At 36.5% G+C, this 24,160-nt stretch overlaps 1 protein-coding gene across 3 annotated transcripts; it reads right to left on the reverse strand.

Annotated features, from left to right (window-relative positions):
- Window positions 1–220: 220 nt before the first annotated feature.
- On the reverse strand, window positions 221–23,492 carry Hsph1 (heat shock protein family H (Hsp110) member 1). Of its 3 annotated transcripts, none has more exons than XM_047553031.1 (18): window positions 23,383–23,492; window positions 20,380–20,437; window positions 18,343–18,483; window positions 17,614–17,736; window positions 15,961–16,060; window positions 14,563–14,696; window positions 13,883–14,127; window positions 12,998–13,226; window positions 10,850–10,956; window positions 10,501–10,634; window positions 8,534–8,742; window positions 7,025–7,156; window positions 4,193–4,330; window positions 3,312–3,437; window positions 2,144–2,251; window positions 1,923–2,042; window positions 1,543–1,704; window positions 221–1,111 (listed from the first exon to the last, which is right to left on the reverse strand). In XM_047553031.1, exons 1-18 carry the CDS (start codon window positions 23,490–23,492, stop codon window positions 905–907), a joined length of 2,583 nt encoding a protein of 860 aa, XP_047408987.1. In that variant the 3' UTR covers window positions 221–904. The 3 variants fall into 3 exon arrangements, with proteins under 3 accessions (XP_047408987.1, XP_047408986.1, XP_047408985.1); XM_047553030.1 differs by lacking the exon at window positions 23,383–23,492 and adding an exon at window positions 22,884–23,309; XM_047553029.1 differs by lacking the exons at window positions 7,025–7,156; window positions 23,383–23,492 and adding an exon at window positions 22,884–23,134.
- Between the last annotated feature and the right edge of the window lie 668 nt (window positions 23,493–24,160).

The raw sequence follows: 24,160 nt of genomic DNA on the forward strand, positions 1-24,160 counted from the left end.
AAACAAAAAATGACCATCAAGTACAATATCCATCAAAAAAGTAAATCACTTTGTATTTTAAAAAATCTTGAATATGATAAACATATACTACTTTTGTTGCAGGATAAAGTGATTTTCATTTAAAAGAGAAATAGTCATACTAAGAACTATGCTTCTGTTATAGTAATTCATACTTTTCTTCCTTTACCCCATTTTTAAGTCAGTGACACAACTAAGAAAGTTTAGAAATGACACCATAGGATGAACTTTATTTTAAAGCTCATAAAGTTTTCACAATCAGTTACAACAGGATCAACATTTCTTCCATATCACGCCTTCACATGACAATGTACTGTATAATGAGAGAGATAATTTTAAAGTTTGTTTTGCATGCTGCTAACACATTTCACTAGCTTTTGTTATTCACTGGATTTTTAATAATGAAAGCAAAATCATTCTATTGGACAGAATAAATTTTTGAAAGCCCTTATAAAATCAGACTTAGTCTTGTTTATAAACATCCACACCCACACACATGCTGAAATGGAGAGCAAAATGCAAGAAAACTACCTTGGCAGAACAAATGCTTGAAGATTTTAATCACAGCCCTCTTGAACAAGCAGTACAGTTTTGTTTCTCCAAAAGACAAAAGTCAGTTTCATCCTCAGTGATGCAAATGGTAATACTGCACAGAAGCTTAGTATGAATTCACAATTCCACAGGAATCTCAAAGTTACCAAGGCAATTTTCCCTTTTAGGATCATAAAGACTACAGACTTAAGCTTTTTTCTTTTTCCATATAATACACAAAATCTCTAGACATCCTTAAAAAAGAAAATATAAATAGTCTCAGTATGTTATGTAGAATCACATACTATGACAAAAATATCTCATTAATAGAAGGAATAAGCCAATTTAATGTCATCTAGTCCAAGTCCATATTAACAGAGCTTTTCTCATTAGGGTAACATTCACCATTCTGATGTGGAGGTTCAGCACCAAAATTATTTTTGCCTTCTAAATCTTCTTCCTTTTTATCAATATTTGGGCCATTTGGAGTTCTTTCCAGTTTGGGCGATTCGATTTTTGGTTTTGGTTGTGTTACAACAGGTTCACAAGCATTGTTCAATTCCTTAAAAAAAAAAAAAAAAAAAAAAAAAAAAAAAAAAAAAATCATCAGATTTACCTTACTCAGACCCAATCAGTTCATTTTCAACTACTTCTCCATATACCTGACCCAGTATTTTTATATGAACTCCAATTATTCATCCAAAAATTTCATTTTATTATACTTGCCCAAAGCCACAGCTCACAGTCTAATCAAAAGCAAAGTGGGCATTCTGATTCTCAGAAAGTTTTTGTATACTTACCTGCACGCTCTCCACGGAATTTCCTAACCCTTCTTGACCCTACTCCATATCCCCCAGCACCCATGATACACGGCATGTACTTGGGTACTGCTGGTCTTCCTCTCATAAGAACTAAGAAAGTCGGTCTTATACTATGAATTCAAATTGAGTCCATAAGAAAATCCAGTAGTACATGTGAGACATTAACACTCACCTTGACTTTTGCTTTTATTTCATGAGCCCGTACAACTGGATCCTGGTCAAGACTCTTCTTGGCCTGAGCATTCATGATATTATTCATCCACTCCATTACCTCATTAACTGACTTCTCAACCTTTTTCATTTCAGATTCATCAATATGGTTGTATTTCTCATCCTAAATAGAAAAAATTACACTGTAAAATTAAATACTTTAGTAGTGAAAAACATCTAATTTGACCCAAGTTTTTATGAGGTTCAAAATCTACTGCTGGTATCGAATACCAAAACTTCCTCACTTATGAATATTTAATCATTGATGAAAATTCCTCAGCCTAAATGTTAGCTTATTAAAATCTGGGCTAATTCCTTAGTATGCACAAAAAGATGGAGTACCTTGTTTCTGAAGTCAGCAGCTATCTTGGCATAGTGCTGCAGCCTCTGTCCCAGTTCTTCAAACATTTTTGGCCGTTCTTCAGCTTCTTGAAATCGGACTTTAACTGGTGTGCCAATTTTCTAATATAAAATACAATAAATTAAGAGGTGTGGTATAATTATGCTTTAAACATCTGCTGTTTAACATACAAGTGCCACCTTTTTAGGGGAGGAGAGCCTACCATTAACTCCTCCAACTTGTCGACATATGCCTGTTTAGCCTGGTCCTCTCCTTCTTCATAAAGCCAGTCCTCAGTCTCTGTGAGGAGTCTCAAAAAATTCTGATGTTCCTTATATGGAAAACATGACAAGATTAGAGGCACTCTCACTTAAGGAGTTTACAATAAAATAGAAGCATCTAAGATACTGAACACCAATCAGCTATCTTATCTAGGAAGGCATTCTAGTTAGCCTAGATTCCCTTCTCCGAAAAATAACAACATTCTTTTAAGTACCTACTAGCTCCAAATATTTTACATAAGGAACTCACAGGTTTTCTGTAGCTTCTTTGTCTGGATACATAGGAACTTTTCAGTGTTTTTGGTAACCCTTCTCCTAACTTAACATATTGTATCTTAGAAGCCTGCTTTCTGGCAATTTATACGTTGAAATGTTCTGGTTATAAATGAACAATTATGTTCTTGTTCTCCAAAACAAGGACATCTATATTATTAATTTCCTATTCACTTCCCAAACTATCAAATACTGAAAGGGAAGCTATACATTAATAATCGAATCACTAAACACATTAAAAAAAAAAAAAAAAAACCATTACCAACCTATTCTTATGAGTTATGTACTTCTAACCTTGTGCAACATAGCTTGCTGGGTCATCCCTAGTTCAGAATCCCAACATAAAAACCCCAGAAAATGCCAGGGCAGGGCCAAGAAGTGAACTACATTATAAAAACCCACAGACTTTCCAACTAGTATATAAACGATCTTTAACTTCAGGATTAACCCCTACACATTATTCTTAAGTCTCATCTTTCACGGTTGTGCTTCTGGGATTTACTCAGTGCCACACTGACTAGGAAGAAGGTAAAGTGCTAAGAGCAATGGTGCCTGATAACACCATGAACGGCTAAGCAAGTCTTATGGGATAAACAGAAGGCTGCTGAGAGAGCAGCACCATTTAAAAACTAAACAAAAAAGGTCTGAGGCCTTTGAAAACAAGAATTTTCTTATTGAACCTCACTTCTCTACAACTTTGTTTATATATAATTTCTACTTCTGTATTATTTTCTATTTTCAAAAAGCTCAAATTACATAACCTACAAGTATAAATGTCAAATTTGATTATAAACATTTTACAGAAGACTATCTGAATGAAACAGCTCTAAAACTTACTTGCTCACATATGAACTTTTCATATGGTCCACACAGCTTGTCCCTGAACTCATACACATATTCCTCCACTGCATTTTTAGCATCATTTCTTTCTTTTTCCAATTTATCCTGCATTATCATCTTCCCCTGTCAGCAAACAGAAAAGGTTATTATAATCTTCCAAAAACCAAGTAAATTTTAACTAGTTAATAATAGTTATTATTATTTTTGTGGTGTTAGAGATGGAACCCAGGGCCTTGCACAGGCTAATCAAGTGCTCTACCACTGAGCTATAGTACCCTGACCCAGACTGTACTGTGAAGGTGTTTCCATTTTAGCATATAATAAATACAATGTTGTCTTCCTGTATGTAAGCACATGGCTGTACCTTGATGGAACACCAGTCAATGTATATGATCACACCACTTTGTAATACATTTAAAAATGTAAATGGACTACAATTTACATGATGTAAATTTACTACAAATTTCTATACATGATGTTCCCAACTCAGAAAAAGGGCATATTATTTACATATTACATATAATCCTGGAGTTTCAGACTACAAAAAAGCACAATGTGTTGTAAGAGTTATTTAGTGCAGAGTAGACTCCACTGTGCTACATGCACCCTATGCTAAGATATTCTCAACCAATTTCTTCACAAGAACACAGGCACTCTTACAGCAGAACAACCCATGAGCCCTCAAGTAAGTCTATAAAAGCCAATCCAAGTGATATGAATTAAACTGAAAAATTCTTCATTTTTATTTCATCCTACCCCTAAAACCATATAAAACTTGGGATATGGGAAAGAATTAGAGGCATTTATCAGTTAGAAATGAGAGTAACAGGACCAAAACAGATATGTATACTCCAAAATCAAAACTATTTAGTACTTACCTCTGTTTCAATATACATGTTCAGAAGGTCCTTCCCTAACTGCCAGACCAAATTGGCTTCAATAGGTAGTTCTACATTCACCACCTTTATTTTGGGCTTTTTAGCTTCTGGAGGCTGGTCAACTTTCTTTTCATTTGCCTTAGGAAGAGGGATAGAAAAAAGAAATGGAAAAATTCTTAATCCTTGAAAAGCAAAAACCCATCACACTTATTGATAATTTAAGACAAACACAAAATCCCTAAAATCGTCAAGATGATCTATTCCCAACTGCCCATTTTAACTCAGGGCTGCAATTAAACTTAAATATGCTCTCCTTTATAGAATCTCCAGGATATTTTTCTCTTCTTAAACTTTGCTGTTAATGCTTTTCTTCATAGATCTTTACTTTTAAAGCATGTTTGCAAATTCAAATAGTCAAAATTTTTAAATTATCAATAACTTTATAGTCTAGAATCTGACAGTAACAAACTTTTACCTTTACTTTTTAGATGTTAGGATTTACTCAATTCCTAACATGTATTTTGGTTCCTATATCCCAGTATTAGCACTACACTGAATGCCTTTTATAATTTCTTACATATAGACACACATTTGCATTATTTCCACTACCTTTCTTTGAGTTATGTGATTTCTTATAAACAATTCTGCAAGGTGAAAAGAAATTTCAAAAAGTTTTAAAGTAGCAAATAGGATGATGAGGCAAATAATATAGGCTGAACATCCCTAATCTGAAAAGTTTCAAAATCTGAAACTCAGTACCCACATGATGCCTGCCACAGTGGAAAATTCCATAGCAGATTTCATGTGACAGGTCAGTCAAAACGGATGCACTTAAAACACTGTATATAAAATTATCTTCAGGCTATGCATACAAAGGGTACAAAACATATGTTTAGTGTCAGACTGGGGTCCCATTCCCCAAATATTTCATCATGTATATGAAATATTGCAGATAATTCTAAAATCCAATATCCCAAGCATTTCAGGTAACCGTTAATTCACTGTAGGTTTTTTAAAATATGTAAATACAGGGCTAAAGAAGTATCTCCTGTGGCATTTAATTTTCCAAGCCTTTTCTATGTATTTCCATTTCTTCAGGTGCACAGCACATTTCCTGCCATAAATGACAGACAACACAATTGAGGAGACTTGGCCATAAAACAGATTAGATGATAACCAAGGAGCACAACATGTATTCCAAATGGACAGAATCGGAAAAATGAGAAGAACACAGCCCATGAGGCACAATGATCGCTGCCATGATTCATGTTATAAAGGATATTAAAATGGTAAGCACTTTATTGAAGAAACCAGGACTAGGACATTCAATAACTGAACTAAAATTACTGAGATGGGACCAAAACACGTCTGCCAGCCTTGTGTCTAGTATTCCTTAGAGATCACTTATCCATTAAGTGCCATAAACTGTATCATTAGTGACGATCTAGTCAGCTAGCCTGTAGTCCCTAGGTCTTCTTCCCTCTGGTGATGTGAAAACCCACCACTGCAGTGTGCATGCTGAGGGAGCATGATCCACAAGAAAGAAAAATGAATCAGATGATACCTAAACCTGGCAAGACACAGGAATGCGACAGATACTTGTGGAACAAAATAGATGACAGGACACAAATGGCAGTGGTAAGGTAGTACAAAACTACACCAACTACCGACGAAACCAAGATAATCATGAAATGGTATCCCAACACAGAATGGACGAGGAAATCCAAGTGAGTGTGATAATGTTTTAAAGAGCTGAAACTAGTGACCCCACCTACCACTAAGAACACAAGATTCTATCCAATGGCCTATTCTAGACAAGTACTGACACTATCAGCACAAGTTAGTTAACGTGTAACCCTAAACCTAGGGGATTAGTTGAAATTAAGTAGCTATTTTTCCAAATAACCACCCATCATAACATGACTTGTTATCAGAAGAGAAAGAAGGCAGTTTTCGGAAATCAGAGCCAGAACCTATAGATCATATTAGGAGCCCTGGAGATTAATCACAGCAAATTAAAAACTGGCAACTCTTAATTCACATAAAATTCATCTTGACCCCTACCAACAATTCTGTGATGTGCCTGAGTAAAGAAAAAAAAAGAAAAAGAAACTTGTTTTCAGAAAGAGAGAAAAACCAAACTACTTATAAGCAATTCTGACAGACTGATAATTTACATGCTACCTGCAGACAATGAACTTCTGCAAAGTAAAAGCATGTGAGGAGCTAACAATGAGAACTTCTCGATATCCATCTGACTATGAGCCTGAAAGGTTTGATTAGAAGCTGTGATTTTTCAAGGGACACTACACCACTATTTAATTTAGCTTCTGATACCTACTGTGGAAGAAAGGAAGAATAATTTCTTTGAAAATGCAATCTGGTTATTTACCAGACCACAATAATTACTTATATTTGACAGATGACGTGAAAGGAGGAAAAAACTAAACTCCTATAGCCCATGTATTTATCATCTGATTAAATCAAGTGAGATTGATCACACCACACTGGGATGTATCTTTTTGTCTCTGGCACTAGCAAATACGTCTCTGCCCTTTAAAAGACAACAAACACTTTGCATTAGTCTCTTGATTCTTGGAGTGGCAGTTAATCAAGAGACGCTTTCACGTCGAAGGCAGAATATTTAATTTCCTTAGCTGAGCTTGAGTACCTCTATAACTGGTTTTAGCTGAATAACACAGAAAATGAACAGAAAAAAAATTCTACATAGAATAAAATCAGTTGGAGCTTGCTCTTGAAACTTCAAACTTAATATCATTAACGATCACGTTGCAACATTGTCTAATGGAATGAACTAGAAGAGTCACTCACTTTGTCAGCATCTGGGATTTTGTTTTCTTCTGAGGTAAGTTCAGGTGAAGGGGGAGACTGTGAGGTTTGTTGACCATCAGTTTGTACCTGGGGCTGTGTTCCAGCTTCACTGTTGTCTTGCTGGATATTTTTCTGAAATGAAAGCCCAGGCACAAAGGATGTAGAAAGCAGGTGTACTTGTATAAATTTATAAAGTTATAGGGCACCAAAGACAGTACACTCAATTTCTGAACTCTTAATAGGTGGGCAGAAAAAGTACTAGATAAAAGCAAAATGAACACAAAATACCCAAAAACTTCTTAGAAAATTTTAACCTGTAAGAAATTCTGTGAATGACAGTGGTTAATACAGTTAAGTAACACAGCTAAGCATTTGACTGATGGCGACAATCAAGAACTCCCCTTTAAGAAATGTTCACCTAAATGGGTACAGATAATAGCTCTCAGAAGCACAGGCAACAGGTTTACCACTCAAGGCCTCTTTCCCAGCAACAAGATTCCAAAAACCTAATTTCACCAGCAGCCATCATGCATTGCCATTACCTCCATTTCCATTTATTAAATAGCTCCATAAAATGACCAACTATCAGTTATTCCAGGGCTTATCACTTCAGCTTACAGATACCCAAGACCCTCTCTGTCCCACTTTCATCTTCTGATTCAGATATTTAGACCTCAAAGGATCTTAGGATAATGAATAAAAGCTACATATTAACAATCCTGACTAAAAATCTGATAAAGGGAAGGAAAATGAAGCCTACAAGTTTTCTGATCTTTTTTAGCAGCCCCTTCGCCAAACAATCAGTGCTTGTTATGATCTTTGGGAGTTAGTTTTCTATCTCACCCTGAAGTCACTCTTATTTTTCTTTCAAGAATCTAAAGCAGACACTGAAGTACTGAGAAGCAAGGCACCGCTGATGTCCAAAAGGTACTAAGAGACTGAGAAAGTACATGATGCTAGCCATACAACTCATTACTGTAAAGAATTTCTTAATGAGACTCCAACTAAGGTTTAGATGTTCCTTCACTGTTGAGGAATGATTTAACACTGACCACTGGATACCAACACTATCTTATATCTTAACCGAAACACTATACTGCCTATTCATTAAAGTTATTTCTGCCCAGAAATAAACAAGTTCTGGAACACTAAAGTCAACTTTGCCATACAGTTAAAAACATTTTTTTTTCCCAGCTTTACAATTCTGCCAAATAGTTTACATAGTAGTCTGTTTCCTAACCATCAGTCAACATTTGACTTAATGTATAGTCTTAAAGAATCTAAGGAACTTTACAATAATTAAATTATATACCAGTCATTTTAAATCCAGTTACAAAGAATTTAATCATAATACACTAAATTCTTGAATATTACCATAAATTGACAAACTATTATTACACAAAATTCTGATCAAAGTTATTCATGAAGAAAAACATTTTAACTCTTCTTCTATAGCTTAGAATTAGGTCAACTCTATATTCAAATGCAAAGATTTATCTGCTAACTTACATCAGCATCCGAGTTTTCTGGTGGTCTCTGATTTGGACAATCCATATCTGTTTCAACAGATGACATTTCATTCTCTTCAGTTGGGACTTTCTCCACCATAGATGCTGTAGAGATGGTAAAAATGCCATGGGTGTTGACTCGCACTTTGACTTTCACTCTCGATTTTTCTCCATCCTTCTGTGCAGAAACATTCTGAACTACAAAACGGCCTAGGACAAAAAGAAATAGACAATTTTACAGTTTAATCTAAATCTCTATACAGTAGATAAGTGCAAAGAAATATAGCTTAAAAGTACTACAATTTCAAAATCTTCTCCTTTGACCTAACTTACAAGGTATACCATAAATACACTCTCAAAATACTCTTATTAATTGTACCACATACATACAATTCTTGGGATTAGTCTTAATAAATACCACAAGAACCTTCAAAGGGAAGGTATTCTTTTGGCTATTTAGGCAGATACTGGGTTTAAAGATAATAATGAAAAGCAGTTTCTACCTCCTTCTACCCAATTTCTATAGATGAATAAGCATAAATAAGATCTGAAAATTATCAGCAGGTCTAACATACATGCTGATTTTTAATCCAATGAAGTCTTTTAGGGAATACTATTTTTCTGATTAAAAAACCAAGCACTTTAAACTGTTTTAAATAAGGGAAGTAAGCAAAAACCTGTATTAATGCCTGAAATTATTATATGTAACAGAATGGTTCCACATCTTTATTTAGTAATGGTTAAGAGTGCAGACTTGAATCCTGGTTGTGTGACCTGCTATAAATTACCTAACCATCTATAACTTCTGAGGATTGAGTTCATTTTTAAATGAGCACTTACTACAGAATCAAGTACTAAATGTTTACCATCTCTAGCAATAATATTATTATAGATACCACTGAACTACTGAGAAGTAGTTTGAAGCTATTCTGGGCAAAGCACCAAATTAGTTAAGTCTTGAATTAAAGGTGCCAACCACATCTTTACAAAATCAAGTCTTACAAATTTACAAATTTAAATTACCAGGTCAGTGAAAGACATCAGACTAGACCTCGATTGTCACATCACTAGTTCAGGAAATAATTGCCAAATGATCTATTTAGAGAAACAGCATTTACCCTCAGTCAACTAACAAGACTCTCAGGAGAGTGGGATATAAGATGGCTCTTAACACATATACAAAGTTTTCAGCTTGGATAAACAAGAAAAATAAGACATCATGCCTAATTTAGAGGTTAGATTTTATCTTTTGCACAATGAAGAATCAATGCATAGATTTCAATCTACCAAAATCTTACAGTATAATTTCAAGCTATTTTCCTATCAGTAAATTTGTGAAAACTGTTTAAAAATAAAACAAACTGTGGGTCAGAACACTTTAGTCTTTAATTAGTTAAGAAACAAAACACAACTGATCAGGTTGGATCCTTCAGAGTTTCTTTATAAAAAGGGATGGGGGCAGGAGAAACCCTAAAAAGGACCTGGCAATATTGTGAATTTTATCTGCAATCTGGGAACTACTAAGAGCAAAAGTGGATGGACATTGTCCAATCTCCCAAGAAAAATGCAACTCTAGAAAGGGTTACAATACAAAATTCTGAATGGTCTCAGTGACATTTTATATTGGGACGTGTCATCCTTAAATAAATTTCACCTAAAAGAAAGGTTAACAGTAAAAGTAGCCAGTAATCCTTTGCAGTATGGTCTACATCAGAAAAGACTGGAGTGTTCCTAAATCATTACTTGGATGTGACAGCAGAATTTGCAAGTCACCTTATCTGTATACTGCAGTCATCAGTAAAATGAAGACACCTCTCTATCACCATGACTCTAAACAGAACATGTTTTCACAGGGAACTATCTTCCACTCAATATTACCAAGAATAAGAAAAAAATTCAAGTTTCTACACTGAACGGTGAGCTAAGTCTTCAACTCAAAGAGCAAAATATACAGAATTAACTACTTACCTATTTTTGCTTCTGGATATGGAACTCCTTGTGGATCAGAATAGAAAGCTTCTAGTTCAAAAGGTCCCCTCCTCAAGAAGGTGAGAACTTTGGAGAAAGGAGCAGCATGGTTTCGACTAAACACTTCATGAACTCTAGAGAAGGGAAAGACATTCAAGAGGTCAAGGATGTTACCTTCCTGTGCTCTATAAACACAAAAGAGACATTCTAAAATCTATCAATTCTATCTTATCAAAGTACCAAAACTGGAGAAATATTTTGATAGGTTTGGTTGTTGAAAAATCACAGGTATGCACTCTACCAAAAAAGTTATACTTTTTATATATTAAAGACAGTATCTGCTACATACCCTTCAGTATCTTCTGAATCATGGTTCCAGACCAGAGATATTGGAAAAGGAACTGCATCTGTGACGGAAAATTCTCTGACTTTAAATGCTGGGGAAAGGATTGCACACTTGGGGGAGGGGAAAGAAAAAAAGATTAAGATTATCATGAGCACATGATTAATTTCCACTCATCTTTTAATATAAAATTCGATTCTAATGGAATGGGCAGGTTTTAAGTGAAATTCAAAAACTACTTACAGCACATGTCATCTTAAGCACAAATAATTTATTTACTGCCCAAATATCATGCCAAACACTAGTTAGAAAGAAAAATCATACAATTTATCTTAGGACAGTAATTATTTATCAATACCAAGCTTCATGGGCTTAGTAAAAAAATCACTTTTTCCAGAAATGCCTTGCTGATTGCAATGTCAATTATTTATAAGTTGTTTTGCTTTTGAATGTGTGTACATGTACATTGTAATGTGTAAACACACACAATTCTGTCCATATTACTTTTCAAATGTTTTTAAAAAACTGACTGAAAAGGGGACCAAGAGCGGTAGCATGCACCTGTAATCCCAGTTACTTAAGAGGATTGGATTGCAAGTTTGAGGCCAGCTGGGGCAACTTAGTGAAAATCTTTCTCAAAGTAAAAGAAGGGCTAGCCAGGTGAGATAGCACAGCCTATAATCCCAGCAGCTCAGGAGGCTGAGACAGGAGGACCGAGAGTTCAAAGCAGCCTCAGTCAAAGCAAGGTGCTAAGCAACTCAGTGAGACCCTGTCTCTAAATAAAATACAAAAGAGGGCTGGGGGTGTGGCTCAGTGGTCAAGTTCCTGAATTCAATCCCTGGTACCAAATGAAATAAAATAGGGCTACAGATGTTGCTCAGTGGCAGAGTACACCAGGGTTCAATCCCCAGCACCAGGATGAACCAAACAAAACAAACAAAACTGAAAAGGGTAAAACTAAAAATGTTCATATTTTCAAGCAGTTTTACAAATGAAATTAATAAAATTTAAAAGTGGGACCAACAACACCCAAATCAGGTGGAAGGTTCCTGTTAATAAAATCACATATAGATGACTAAACTATTTATCTAATTAGTATGATATCCTTCCACAGAGAAGCCAAAAAAACTTTAAGAAAACCAGACAGACACTTCTAACATTTAGGGGAATCAGTTAGTTAAGAATGCCTAGTCTGTTATTAAGTTTGAAAAAGAACAAAAATCCCAAACATGTTAGAACAGTACAAAGGATATCATTACTAAGTAATATCTACATTATTTTTCCTTTTATAAGTATTAAAGGGAAGTCACTCTGAAGACCTTTGTTCACAGTCTCATTTTTTATGTACTAAAACCTCCTAACCGTATCAAGTTAAAACATGTTAACTTTAGTTAAAACTATTTGAAGTGCAGGCCATGTAGCCAACCTAGTAGAGTGCCTGCCTCTCATACTGGAGGCCCGGGTTCGAGTCCCCAGCACTGTGGGAGTGTGGAAATAACAAACAAACGAAAACTATTTGATTATTAATACTGTTAATATCTTACATACATATATATTTTCACTAGTAAGGTCTAGATTTGGTGCTTTTGCCTCACCAAACTAACTTTATGCTTTTGGACTGCAACTTGGCAGGGCTGGGCTGTAGCTCAGTGGTAGAGCGCTTGCCTTGCATGTGTGAGGCACTGGGTTTGATCCTCAGCACACATAAAAATAGATATTCTGTCCATCTGCAACTAAAAAAATATTTTAAAAAACATCAATTTTGGGGTGCAAGAGGGTTATCTATTTTCTAAAACCATTTGGAATATCAATTCCTTATGACATTTGATTTAATTCCCTCCTGTGCTTTACAATAACTGTCACTGCCACACAGCTAATTAGAGCTTTACAGCTGTGTTTTCTGTGATCCCCTCAGAAACATGTCTTTTCTATTCTTGATGGACAAACACCAGTTTAGTAGTTCTAATCTCAAATTCATTGGATCTTCCAGATTTGAACATCCTTGTCTCCTTCACAGCCTATGGACTCACTGAAAAGTAACTTCCTTCTGCAATTCAATTAGATGAGGCTCTATTAAATTAACCAGTGTGGTGAGTACCAACTGGGAACTGTTTAAGGAATGCACACCAAGAGAAAGCAGGGCTGAGGAAGTACCTGTAGTGCACAACCTCTGGCTACTGCTTCATCTGCATTGAGCGTTGTGCTAATATCTTTTCCGAAGAATTTGGCGATCTTTTCCTTCACAGCTGGAATTCGTGTAGTACCTCCAACGATCTCAACAGCACTCACATCTTCTACTTTGAGCTGAGTTTGTTCCATCAATGAATAAAGGGGTACTTCGATTTTTTGCAGCAGTTCAGCACAGAGTTCTTCAAATTGTGACCTTAGCAAATGAGAGAAACACTTTATAAAATCATTAGAAAAGTTATCTTATGGTGAATACCATCTTGCTCCCCACCTTTTTAAAACAGTGACTCCTACAAGTCAATTAATTTCATTCTGTCTTCCACAAATACCCTAGATAAACCCTAAGCTGAACTCTCCTGTAGTTTTTAACCTTTTGTTCTTTGTAAAAATATAAAACAGGTACAAAAAAGGAACTGGGAAGAAAATCACATCTATGGTTATTATTAGAAGAAATCACTTTTATATTCTTATAATTGCCATGTTAGTTCCTAAATGTTTTATTTGATCTGATTCTCATTACTTTAAATATTTATTTCCATTTACATCAAATTATCTATGAAGCCATTATTCAATTATTGGTCCAGAATTACCAAAAAGTAGGAAAAAAGAAAAAAAAAAAAACAAAAAACAAAAGCACTTTGTCATGAGAGCACTTGGAAAAGATATTTTTGAAAACCCTCTCTGTAGAAGTGCCCCTAAGTTCTAATGGTGATAAAACACTGACTCTTCAGCCACAAGTCGTGTAGCACACGATCCTGAAATGTAAGCCAAGACTCCCAGCTACAACTGACACCTGGGCTACAATTTCAGCAAGAAGTTACACAGATTTCATCTGCAGAATTCAAGACACACCTGTTCATCTTTCCGGAAACATCTTTGTCATTCATAAAACATTCAATATTCAGTGGCAGGTCTGTGCTGTTAGAGCTCATTAGCTTTTTCAATTTTTCACACTCTTGATACAGACGAAGGAGTGCTCGAATTTTGGATTTTGCATCCAACTTGTACTTAGCTTTAAACTCTGCACAAAAATGTTCCACTAACTTTTCATCAAAGTTTTTTCCTCCTAAGAAAGGATCAAAAGCTGTTCCCAGTACCTAAATTAATTAAAACAACAATGTGGTCATTTTCAATCATATTAGCAACTAGAATCCTAAATATTTAAACAACTCAAAACTAATATGCTCAAAACGTCTAATTTAAATTACAATAACATGAAATCTGTCAACTGAAAGTAATGTAACTACAAAATACTAAGACAAAAAAAAAAAAAAACCCACATTCTAAGACACTTCTTTTACTTTTAATGACTATGTACAGAGAGAAGCAGCTTTTGCTTTCCAAAGCAAAAAATTTTTTAAAGTATGCTAAGACATTACCTCACCTTACATAGATCAATCGTAGCAAATTCCATATTAACATCTTTACATAAAGTTCTTTTCTTTATTAATAGTCTAAAGGCTCATTAGCTTAAAATCACAACAAATTTAACACTTGGTATGTCTGGTCACGCAGTTCCAATATACATTTACCTTCAATTTTCCCTTGTTAAAAGCACAGGCAGACACTTGAAAAGCTGAGTGTCCCATATCAACAAAGACCACTATCCGAGGCTTCTCATCTGGGCTTGGGAGATCCTGCTTATAAATTCCATAATTCAAAGCAACTACAAAAAATAAAGTATGTGTCAATTCTTTGGTTTATACTTTTCTTAGGTATTTCATTGTTACTTATAAAATACACATGTAGAAAAAACAACTATAATTAAAGCAATTAAGATGAACCCTTTTTATATTTGACTTTACAATGACTTTCCTAGAATCAATTATTATTCTCCTTCTGACTTTAGAACAATGCTTATCCTTTCTCATTACATGAAGAATAATGATGGGTTTACATACATGGGTGGCATAGATAAAGTATAACCACAGGTCATAAACAGTATCAGATTCATTACACAATATCTACTTTTAAACACAACCTGTAGTGACATTACTTATCAAAAAAAAGTTAAGAATTACAGTAACTGTAGTTCCTCTTATTTTTGGAAGACTTGTGCATTAAAGGGTCTGTTTTCTGAACTTTGAAATCACTGTACTTCTAAATAGGCATATCTAATAGCCTTTCAAAAACTTTAGAAATATTCGGAAAACTCAAGTTTGTAAAAACTGACTACCTTCCCCTTTTTGTTCATCAAGTAACGAACTGATACAGGAGGAAATAACAGTGACTGCTTTGCCTACTACTAGTATACACTGCACCTAGCACAATGCCTGACAAGCAGAACACACATCAATATCTGATAAATGATCAACTCCTAACTATAGTTCTGGAAATATGAGGAAAAAATTTTAGCATAATCAATTACTTGTACCCAAGGTAGCTGTGATGCATAGAAGCTATATAAAAGCAATGAAAGGAACAGTTAAATCCAACCTGCCTAATTCAAAGAATTAAACATATATTTATGTATGTGTATGTATGTTATGTATGTATATGCCAGGCATGGTGTATGTACTCCATACATTATTTTCCAAACACCTGTATTTAGAGGCAGAGGCAGAAGGATCACAAGTTCCAGCCAGCCTTGGCAACTAAGCAAGACCCTGTATCAAAATAAAAAATACAAAGGGCTGAGAGAGTATAGCTCCACGTGGTCAATTGCCCCTGGACTCAATGCTCGGTACCAAAAAACAAAGTACTTTCTTTAAACAGTCATTTTTATATTTATTTATATGAAATAGTTTTCTAATGATAAAAGATTCATAAATTTGACAAAGTACTAAACTCTCATTAATGACAAGCACCTGAAGAAGAATTTTTGCTTTCAAATCTTACTTCTATGTGAAAAAGTGTTTAGTAATGTCACCCAGAGTGTCATAACTCTTTTTATGGTTTTTGTCGCTTCTACACATACACATTTTTCTTACCAGCTGTCATGTCATTCATAAGTCTTAAGCAGTTTAGGCCAACGATCTGTGCAGCATCTAATACAGATCGCCTCTCAGCATCTGTGAAGAAGGAGGGGACCTATAAACAAGAAAAAGAACATTTAACTCATCTAGAACACAAAAATATTTAAATTCCTCAACTGCTTGTAATAAATTCACAGACTCCAACAACTAAGTAGGACTAGCCAGGTCCCAGAACAAAAATAGAACTTTAGACTTAATTTCCAGCAAGTTCCCTAACTTTTAGAAAGAGTAACTACTTTTGAAAAGATTGCCTCAAAATTATAACATTAAAGTCATCTTTATTATAAACAAGTTTTAAACTGAAATGAAAATTAAGAATATTCATAAGACTTACTGAAAAAGTAGTTTAAATTTAATAGAAAACCTTAAGTGAATGAAATACTACTTTCAAACTAGCCTTGAGCTTCTACTAATATTTGGAAATTACAATGCTAAATCAATATTCCAATATTCAATGTTAAATATATAACATATACCACTGCCCTTCACTTCAGATTATGAGTTACTTTTTAAGTCAGGAGAACAGTTAAGATTACAAAAATGCTTTTTGGCAAAGCATGTTGATGTTCCTAAAAGATAAAAGAACACAAACAGGGAAGGATGAAATTTCTAATGGTACTGGCTTATACTTCTAGCTATAAGTAATTCTTTTTGATGTCTTCAAGGACAACATTTCAACCAGGACATTTGCAAGAAAGAAAAGTCAATACATTCATAGAATCACTTATAAAGTGACTTATATCACTAATAAAGGAAAATACCTAATAGAAAACTTAAGAGATGTCCACGTTTTTTCCAAGTATTCCCTGATGTTTCAGAAAAAAATATCTCAACTAAGTCAACAGACTTAACTCTTTACTTTTACCAGAGATTAATAATTATTACTCTAAGCAATAGAGTCCTCTGGTAGAAACCTTTCTGTCTTTCAAGTGTTACAGAAAAATTCTAGTCACTACACTTTCACATCCTAGAATATGCTGCCATAAAGGCTTCTGACTGGTCTGGGCAAGTCACATAGCTCACACTATAATGCAGAGACCATGCTGAAATGGAGTCCATGACAGACAATCCTACTGCAGAACATAACCACAGCAGACCTGTGATCCTAATCATTTCTGAAAGCAGAACTTACAAATACCTTTCTGGTATCAAAATAAAAGACTTTTATCCTCTTCAAGTATTCTTTGATAACCTTCCTCTCCACTGAAGCTAGCCGGATTGCCAGTAGTAAAAATCTAGGTTTTGCCACCATCAGCAGGCTACAGTTTAAAACTCCTAAAGCACTGGTTCTCAACTGAGTTCTTTCACCTGTGGAAAGCTTTCATGCAAGTACATAGGTTGTCTGATACTGTAGCAATTAATTGCTACAATACGTGAACTATCTATATTTTCAAAAATGCCCCATGGATTTCTGCTTTACATCTCCAGTTAAAACCTTTGCAGCTGCTAGCTAAAATACCACTCAAACCTACTTTAAAATGGTTCAGAACATTATTAATAGTTTAGCAGAATTTTGATCCCTAACAATGAACAGTTTTCACACACTTGATACTTAAGAGTAATATAGAAGGCAAATTAAAACACAATTCCTTGCTGAATTCTACTTACTGAAATGACACAATCCGTGACTGGTTTCTTGAGGTTGTTTTCAGCAGTTTCCTTTAACTTAGTCAACAACATAGCTGTTATCTGTTCAACACTAAATAGATGTTCTTCATCCATGTACATTACCTATGGTTAAGGGACAAAATGTTTTAAACACTCTAATACTTTAAGATAAATGCTAATATTAAGTATTGATTTTGTTGTTTCAGAAAGGAAGAATAAAGGAGAATGGGATAAGAAAACCATGAAGACAGATTTCCCAAAGTTCTAGTCAAACCATTATAGATGGTGGTAAATTTCCATTGAAAAGATGAATCACTAGAATAAATATTGTCTGCTGATCACAAGACAGGAATGCCGCTGGCAGTTAAAAAAAGATTTCTGATTGTATTACACTATTGCTCTTCAAACTCCAGCTGGATTGTCTCTGAACAGACATTTGTTTGATTCATGAACACCATTTAAACACTATCAACTAAACCTAAAGTTTTTCAATTGCCAAAAAGTTAGAACACAAATTATGTTATAGCAGTGTAATTACCATTTGAATAATTCTCAGACAATTTAGCATAATTTAACTATACTTTAAGAGGAATTACATGAAAAACAACAAAAAATACCCCACCTTGTCCAATTAAGATATCTGAGGAAGTATTAAGAAGTTAGTACCTTTCTCTATAAATTATTAAACAGTCTTCTATTAAGGAATCCATTGTTGCTCAATTGTATTACCTTTATTCCAACTCCACCATTTTTCATTGGAACCAAATCATAACTTAAGTTTTCCTTCTCCTTTTGAATGAAGGGGTCATTGAAAGTTCGACCATGAAATCTCTTGAAGTTAGATACGGTATTGTTTGCATGAGTGATTTGCTGCAAAACAAATTTGAGATTTTAAATTGCTCTAATTTGCTATCCACAGCAATTTTACAGATAGCCATCTGTACAACCTTAAATCAACCCTAGGTATGGACATAAGGGCCCTACATTTCCTATTGATGAATAGCTTATTTGTACTTTCTTCTCCTATAGGAAATATTTAAAGGAAAATAGACAAGAGGGCTATAGTGTCAGAACAGACTTTAAAGCAGATTTTAAAATCTGCAAAATAAATTCCAAGACAGTACCAGTAACCCATTAAAAGTTTTACTTTTTAATAGTCTTATTAGACCAGGATACACATTTTACTCCAGAATATATATGGATGGCTATTTTTTCTGGCAATAGTATGGAATGCTAATTATAACAAAAGATGTAAGTTAGGGTAATTCAAAAAGTTTTAAAATGACAATGTTTTCAACTGCATGTGCTTATTTTTTTCCATTTGGGAGTCACAGTTTTTAAGCACAAGAGACTACATTCATACTATCTTACACAACTGGGGCATGTTTGTCAGTTACTTTTAGCAACTTATTTACTGAAAGACAGTCCCATCATCTCTTAGGTACATAGGTTAAACAGAAATACTTGGTCAGAAATTGAAGAAAACCAGAAGGAAATATGCCCAATTGTTATGAGATGGTTATTTTTTTAACCCACTGTTTGGTTTAATATTTTAGTTAAACTCTAGATTAAAAAGTCCTACTTTACAGTATTTTTCATGCAAAGGTGGCACCGAGAAACTCATTTACAGTAAGTAGTTAAAATACAAGATTAAAAGCTATGACTCCTGCTAGCTTGAAGACACTAAAACAGTTTACCATTTACTTTTTGCTTTGATCTACTTTTAAAGACAAAAATACAGCGCGGCAGTACCAGTAATTCAAACACTATGGAAAGTAGCTTTGTTTACATCCTTAAATTCTTCATGATTCTACAACTGAGATGAAGTATGACTAGTTGTCTACAAGTCAGCTCTGAGTATCAACTGATTCTCCTCACATAACCAAAGAGAAGCAACAGAAATTTAGGTCTAGGCTATCAATAACCTAAACAGGAACATTTAGAGGGACTGGTACTCCACTGAAGTTCCCCTCTCCTTTTGAGTAGGTCATTTTGAGTCTGTGTAACTATTTTTATTTCCCATCCCCCTATCTATCATGTATCTCTTCCAACCTAATAACCCTGATAGAATATTAAAACACATTTCAGGATTTAAGACTTTGTTTCTTTTTAGCAATATAAATTTCTGTATTTAGAGGAATTTTTTCATTTTCTATCCTAAAGCCTCTGAAAAAGTATTTCATATATTTTTATTTTCTCCCTATCCCCAAGGGATTCAAACCAAAGATGTTCAAAAGAATCATAATGTGAACCATAAGTGAGAGCTTTATATGTAACATTAAAAACTGATTAACAGGTGATTTTTAAAAATTGAGATGAAAAGTCTTCAAATTCTCTTCCTATTTCAATTCAGACCAGCCACATTTCAAGTACTGAATAGCTATATGTAGCAAATAGCTACCATATGAGCACAGGTCTGGACAAAAGTTCTCCTAGTCCCACTCTAACCTCAAAAAGCTTTTAAACACAGAAGTTTAGCAGTTTCTTCTATAAAAGGAATATTTAAATCTTAAATGAGCATCATGAGAAAATGGCCATCAAAAAATTTCAAGTGTCTTGTTGGCAGACTGGAAAGTTAGAGTAGATGTCACTCAAAAGAACAAGAGAAAAGAAACACAAGGGGAAAATAATCACCTAAGGATTCAAAAGAATACCTGAATAATATTTTTAAAACTCAAAAACAGATAAGCTTGCAAACTTCATACTCTTGAACGTATCTTGAGATTTTCCTTTCAAAAAATGGATCAGAATTCTCTTGGAACATACCTGATTTTTGGCTGCAACTCCAATCGTTCTGTTTTTTGATCCAAATGATATGACTGATCTAGAAGAAATAAAAACCAAATGTTTCAAAACTGTTAAAAAAGCATAAATGTGGACATTTTTAACTGACAAGGAAAATTCTAATATAAATTTCCTCAAGGGGGTGTGTGGGTATATTTTGGGGGAAAGGTTCCATTTAATTGGTGCTCTGGGTGGCAATCCTGCTGCCCCAAGTCTGCTCATGTCTCAAGAGACATTTCTCCCCACCTCAAGTACTAGTATAATCTGTGTGGTCCCCAATTACTAAGAATTGACCATTAACTCTGAAAGTATTTTGAATATTTAAAGGATATTATTAAACTTGGCCCTATACAAAACAAACAAAAAATGTAACTTGACCTCTAACAGTCACCAACTCTGTACAATCTAAATGCCACTTTCATACCTATTTTTGTCCTCATATACCATCTGCCTCTTTAGGATTCAAAAGCTTTTATGTAAACCCAAGTAAATGGACCTAAGTTTATGACTCTGGAGTTTAAAGAGCACAAAAGAGGTTCCCATCTGGAAAATTCTACTTAAAAAAAAGTCACAGCAGAATGAAATATAAATGTTTCAGAGAAAAGATTAAATAATGAGTTACATTAAATCTGCTTTGAAGAGATGAAAATGACTTGTAACCATGAGACAGCTTTCTCAGTAACAAGAAATGAAATGCATAGTAACAGCAGAAACAAGATCAAGAAAAGTCGTGAAGAGGAGGTAGTGATTAAGGTTTTGGATTAGAAGAGAAATCTGTGCATTACTAATCCAAATCTAATCTAATTTTGGATCACACTTACTCCTACCTAGGTAAATGAGTAAAATGGGAATATACTGAGGAAGTTTCAACTTGCTGAAATAGAATCATCCTGGACCTTGATTATTCCACCAGGTGCTAAACAGCATCCGAAAAGCCAGGGAGACATTCAAACATAAGACAGACCTTTACAGCACAGTCCAAACCGAGATCATTCTAAAGTCAAGAGTATATCCTTGCAGAATGGATCTACTCATTTTCCAAGGGAATAATCAAATTGATTGTAATAAACAGTAACCAATGCACTTGAGTCAACAATCAACCTGAACAAACATTAAAAGGAATCCCAATTCTACCTTCAAGTTACATTTTTCAGAGCCACACCTGTGGTCTTTGGTTAGGTACATTGGTCACTATATTCTCAATTCCCCCCCATTCGCCTTTGAACAGATTCTTTCTTTTATTGGATCAAAGAGAACAAAGATGTAAACTGTACCTAGGGATGAAAGCCTGAAATACTGTCATCTTTCTTACTAACCTACAATTAAGGTACTGCACTGGCAAAAAAAAAAAAAAAAAAAAAAAAACAGACCAGTATATGGATTTGCAAAGTTCCATGCGTGGGTTGCTTAGGTAATAAGTCACCAGCAAAGTTAGCTTTTTTCTTCTGATTTTCCATTCACTTTAATAAACATTCATCTGCCCGCAAATAACTGTATAAGGTCAGTCATTTTACCCTTGGATTTAATGTTTCATTTTATACTTATCTCTGGAGGGCTTTAAAACATTTGGGGAAAAAAAATAATTTCCTCGAAAAGTAAGGAAATGTTTTCATCAATGCAAAAATGCAGGTATGTTTGCGTATATTTTCTTCAGAAAACAGCCCCATGAAATAGATGCTCTTTTAAATGTTTCTGCTTGCCCACTCCACGCTGCTGTGGAATATTAACATTTAAGCCAGACACATCCATCCTTCTCGTGGAGTTCTGGGCACAGAAGTATGCAATTTTTATTGTCTCTTATTTCAACTGCAAAACTAATTAAGAAAGAAAAACTTGCGTCTAAAATTCTTATTAATGGCTCCGATAACGAGTAAAAAGAACGTTTAAATCTTTCAAAAACGATTCGGGGTACTCAGATAAACAACATTAGCAACCAAGAGAGTAGGTAAGGAGAGGTGGGTTAATCTTCCACAGCAGTGTTTCTTGGTCGCTAACAACAGACCGCCGGCTCCAAGGCCAAGCAGCAGCAAAGAGGCTCTGGAAGCTTCCAGTTCATTTCGAGATTCACAATGCGGAAGAAAAGGCTCGGCGGCTCCGGGATGTGCATAGATCGGCGCTGAAGGAGGAGGACTAGCCGGGGGCGGCTCTGCTAGCACCGAGAAGCCGGGCGGGGAAACGGGGGTGGCTGCGGAAGGAGCCAGGTGCAGCCTGCCAAGTCAGGGGAGCGAAGTCGAGGGCTTCGCCGCCCCCAGGAGAAATTCTGCCCCAACTGACGACCCCGGGAGACTCGTCCTGCGCTGTCTTGCCCGGGTGAATCCCCGAGACACCCCTTCCTCTCCATCGGTGGCGGCGAGCCCATGCCCCTCCCCAGCCCCCACGAGCGGCGCGCCACTCCTCACGCCACCTCCATCCGCCCGCGAGCTCCGGGTCCCCCGCGCTCTCCAGCCCCAGAACCTGTCCCCAGCGCCCCGCAAGCTCCCACTTACGGCGTGCACCGGTCGCTGAACTCGTTGGCGATGGTCTCGATGCCCCCGGCCCGGGCCACCGCGATGTAGCAGCTCTGCGAGCCCACGTCTAGCCCCACCACCGACATGGCCGGCTCGCGGTGCGCCTCCGCCTCGGGTCTGGGTCTGCGTCCTCCTGCCGCTTGCGCGCTGCTCCTTCTCGGCCGCCGCCGCCGCCGCCTCCTCTGGCTCCTGCCCGCGGAGCCGACTGCGCTTCTGTCACTCGGACCGACACTCGGTCGGTCGGTCGGATGCCTCCGGCTACCCGGGAACAGCGGCGCTGGCAGGAGAGCCGCCCCGGGAGAACGCGGCGCTCGGCCTCCGCGGGTCGCTGCACAGCTTGGGTTGACTGCCTCGCTCGGTCGCTCGCTAGCACACCGGCGCCGGCGCCCAACTACCGACCCAAAAGGGGAGGTCCCAATTCCTCAGCTTTATGTATCGCACTGATCAGAACTTTCCAGAATCTGCGGCATTTACTCACCGGCGCCTCCACCGGCCCCTCCACGTGCCACTTCCGCTTCCTTCTCGAGCCTTCTCGAAAGATTCTACCCAATGGGTGGCTGGTCCCCGGGGGACAGCTGCCGTTGCCATGGTGGCAGGACAGCCGCGGCGATGCCATTGGCTCTAACAAGCCAGGTTGACCCACCCCCGCCCCCGCCCTCCCTAGCCCGGGGCTTCCGGCTGTCTTAATAACTCTGGAAAAAAAGAATGTCTTAGAAACTCGTAACATTCGTAATCGGCTACTGGGCGGTGATGGCCCACCCTTAGACTATGAAAGGAACCTAATCCGGCAGAGATGGACCCCTCTTTGGCGAAGCCCCCAGACCTCCGGACTCTGGGGAGGCCCAGCAGCTGTCAGGAGAGCATGCCGGGAAATGTAGTCCAGCCCGAGACGTGGGCGCCTTGCATGTTGGGATGTGTAGTCCTGGGCGCAGTGCGTGCTGGGACCTGGCTTTGTCTTGCGGGCTCCGGGGAGAGGCCGGATTCTGTCTAGCGCTTTCGCGCGCCTTCACTGGCGGCGAGCGTTATTTTGTTTATGAATGTGTTAGGTTTGTATTCTGTGCTGTTCTGCCTTAGATTACCCTGACAGCTGACGCATTCCGACTTAAAAGAAGGAACGTCAGTTTAAATCGCTTATTATTAAGCACAGAGTTTGTTTACTGTTTTGTATTCATTCATCAACCGGCAAGATGTGTTTTTGTAGAATACAAAATGAGAGGTTTGGGGGGGGGTTGTATTTGGTTTTCAAGAAATTGTTG

The sequence above is a fragment of the Sciurus carolinensis genome, chromosome 5 (genome assembly GCF_902686445.1).
Source record: "Sciurus carolinensis chromosome 5, mSciCar1.2, whole genome shotgun sequence".
NCBI lineage: Eukaryota > Metazoa > Chordata > Mammalia > Rodentia > Sciuridae > Sciurus > Sciurus carolinensis.

Excerpts from the sequence above, each read along its gene's own strand:
- Hsph1 (XM_047553031.1), bottom strand. The coding sequence starts at position 23,492 with ATGGCAACGGCAGCTGTCCCCCGGGGACCAGCCACCCATTGGGTAGAA. Across the intron at positions 13,227-13,882 it reads GTTTCCGGAAAGATGAACAG|GTCACAATTTGAAGAACTCT; the intron begins GTGTGTCTTGAA and ends TCATTTGCTAAG. Across the intron at positions 10,635-10,849 it reads GATTCAGAAGATACTGAAGG|AGTTCATGAAGTGTTTAGTC; the intron begins GTATGTAGCAGA and ends TCCCTTCTCTAG.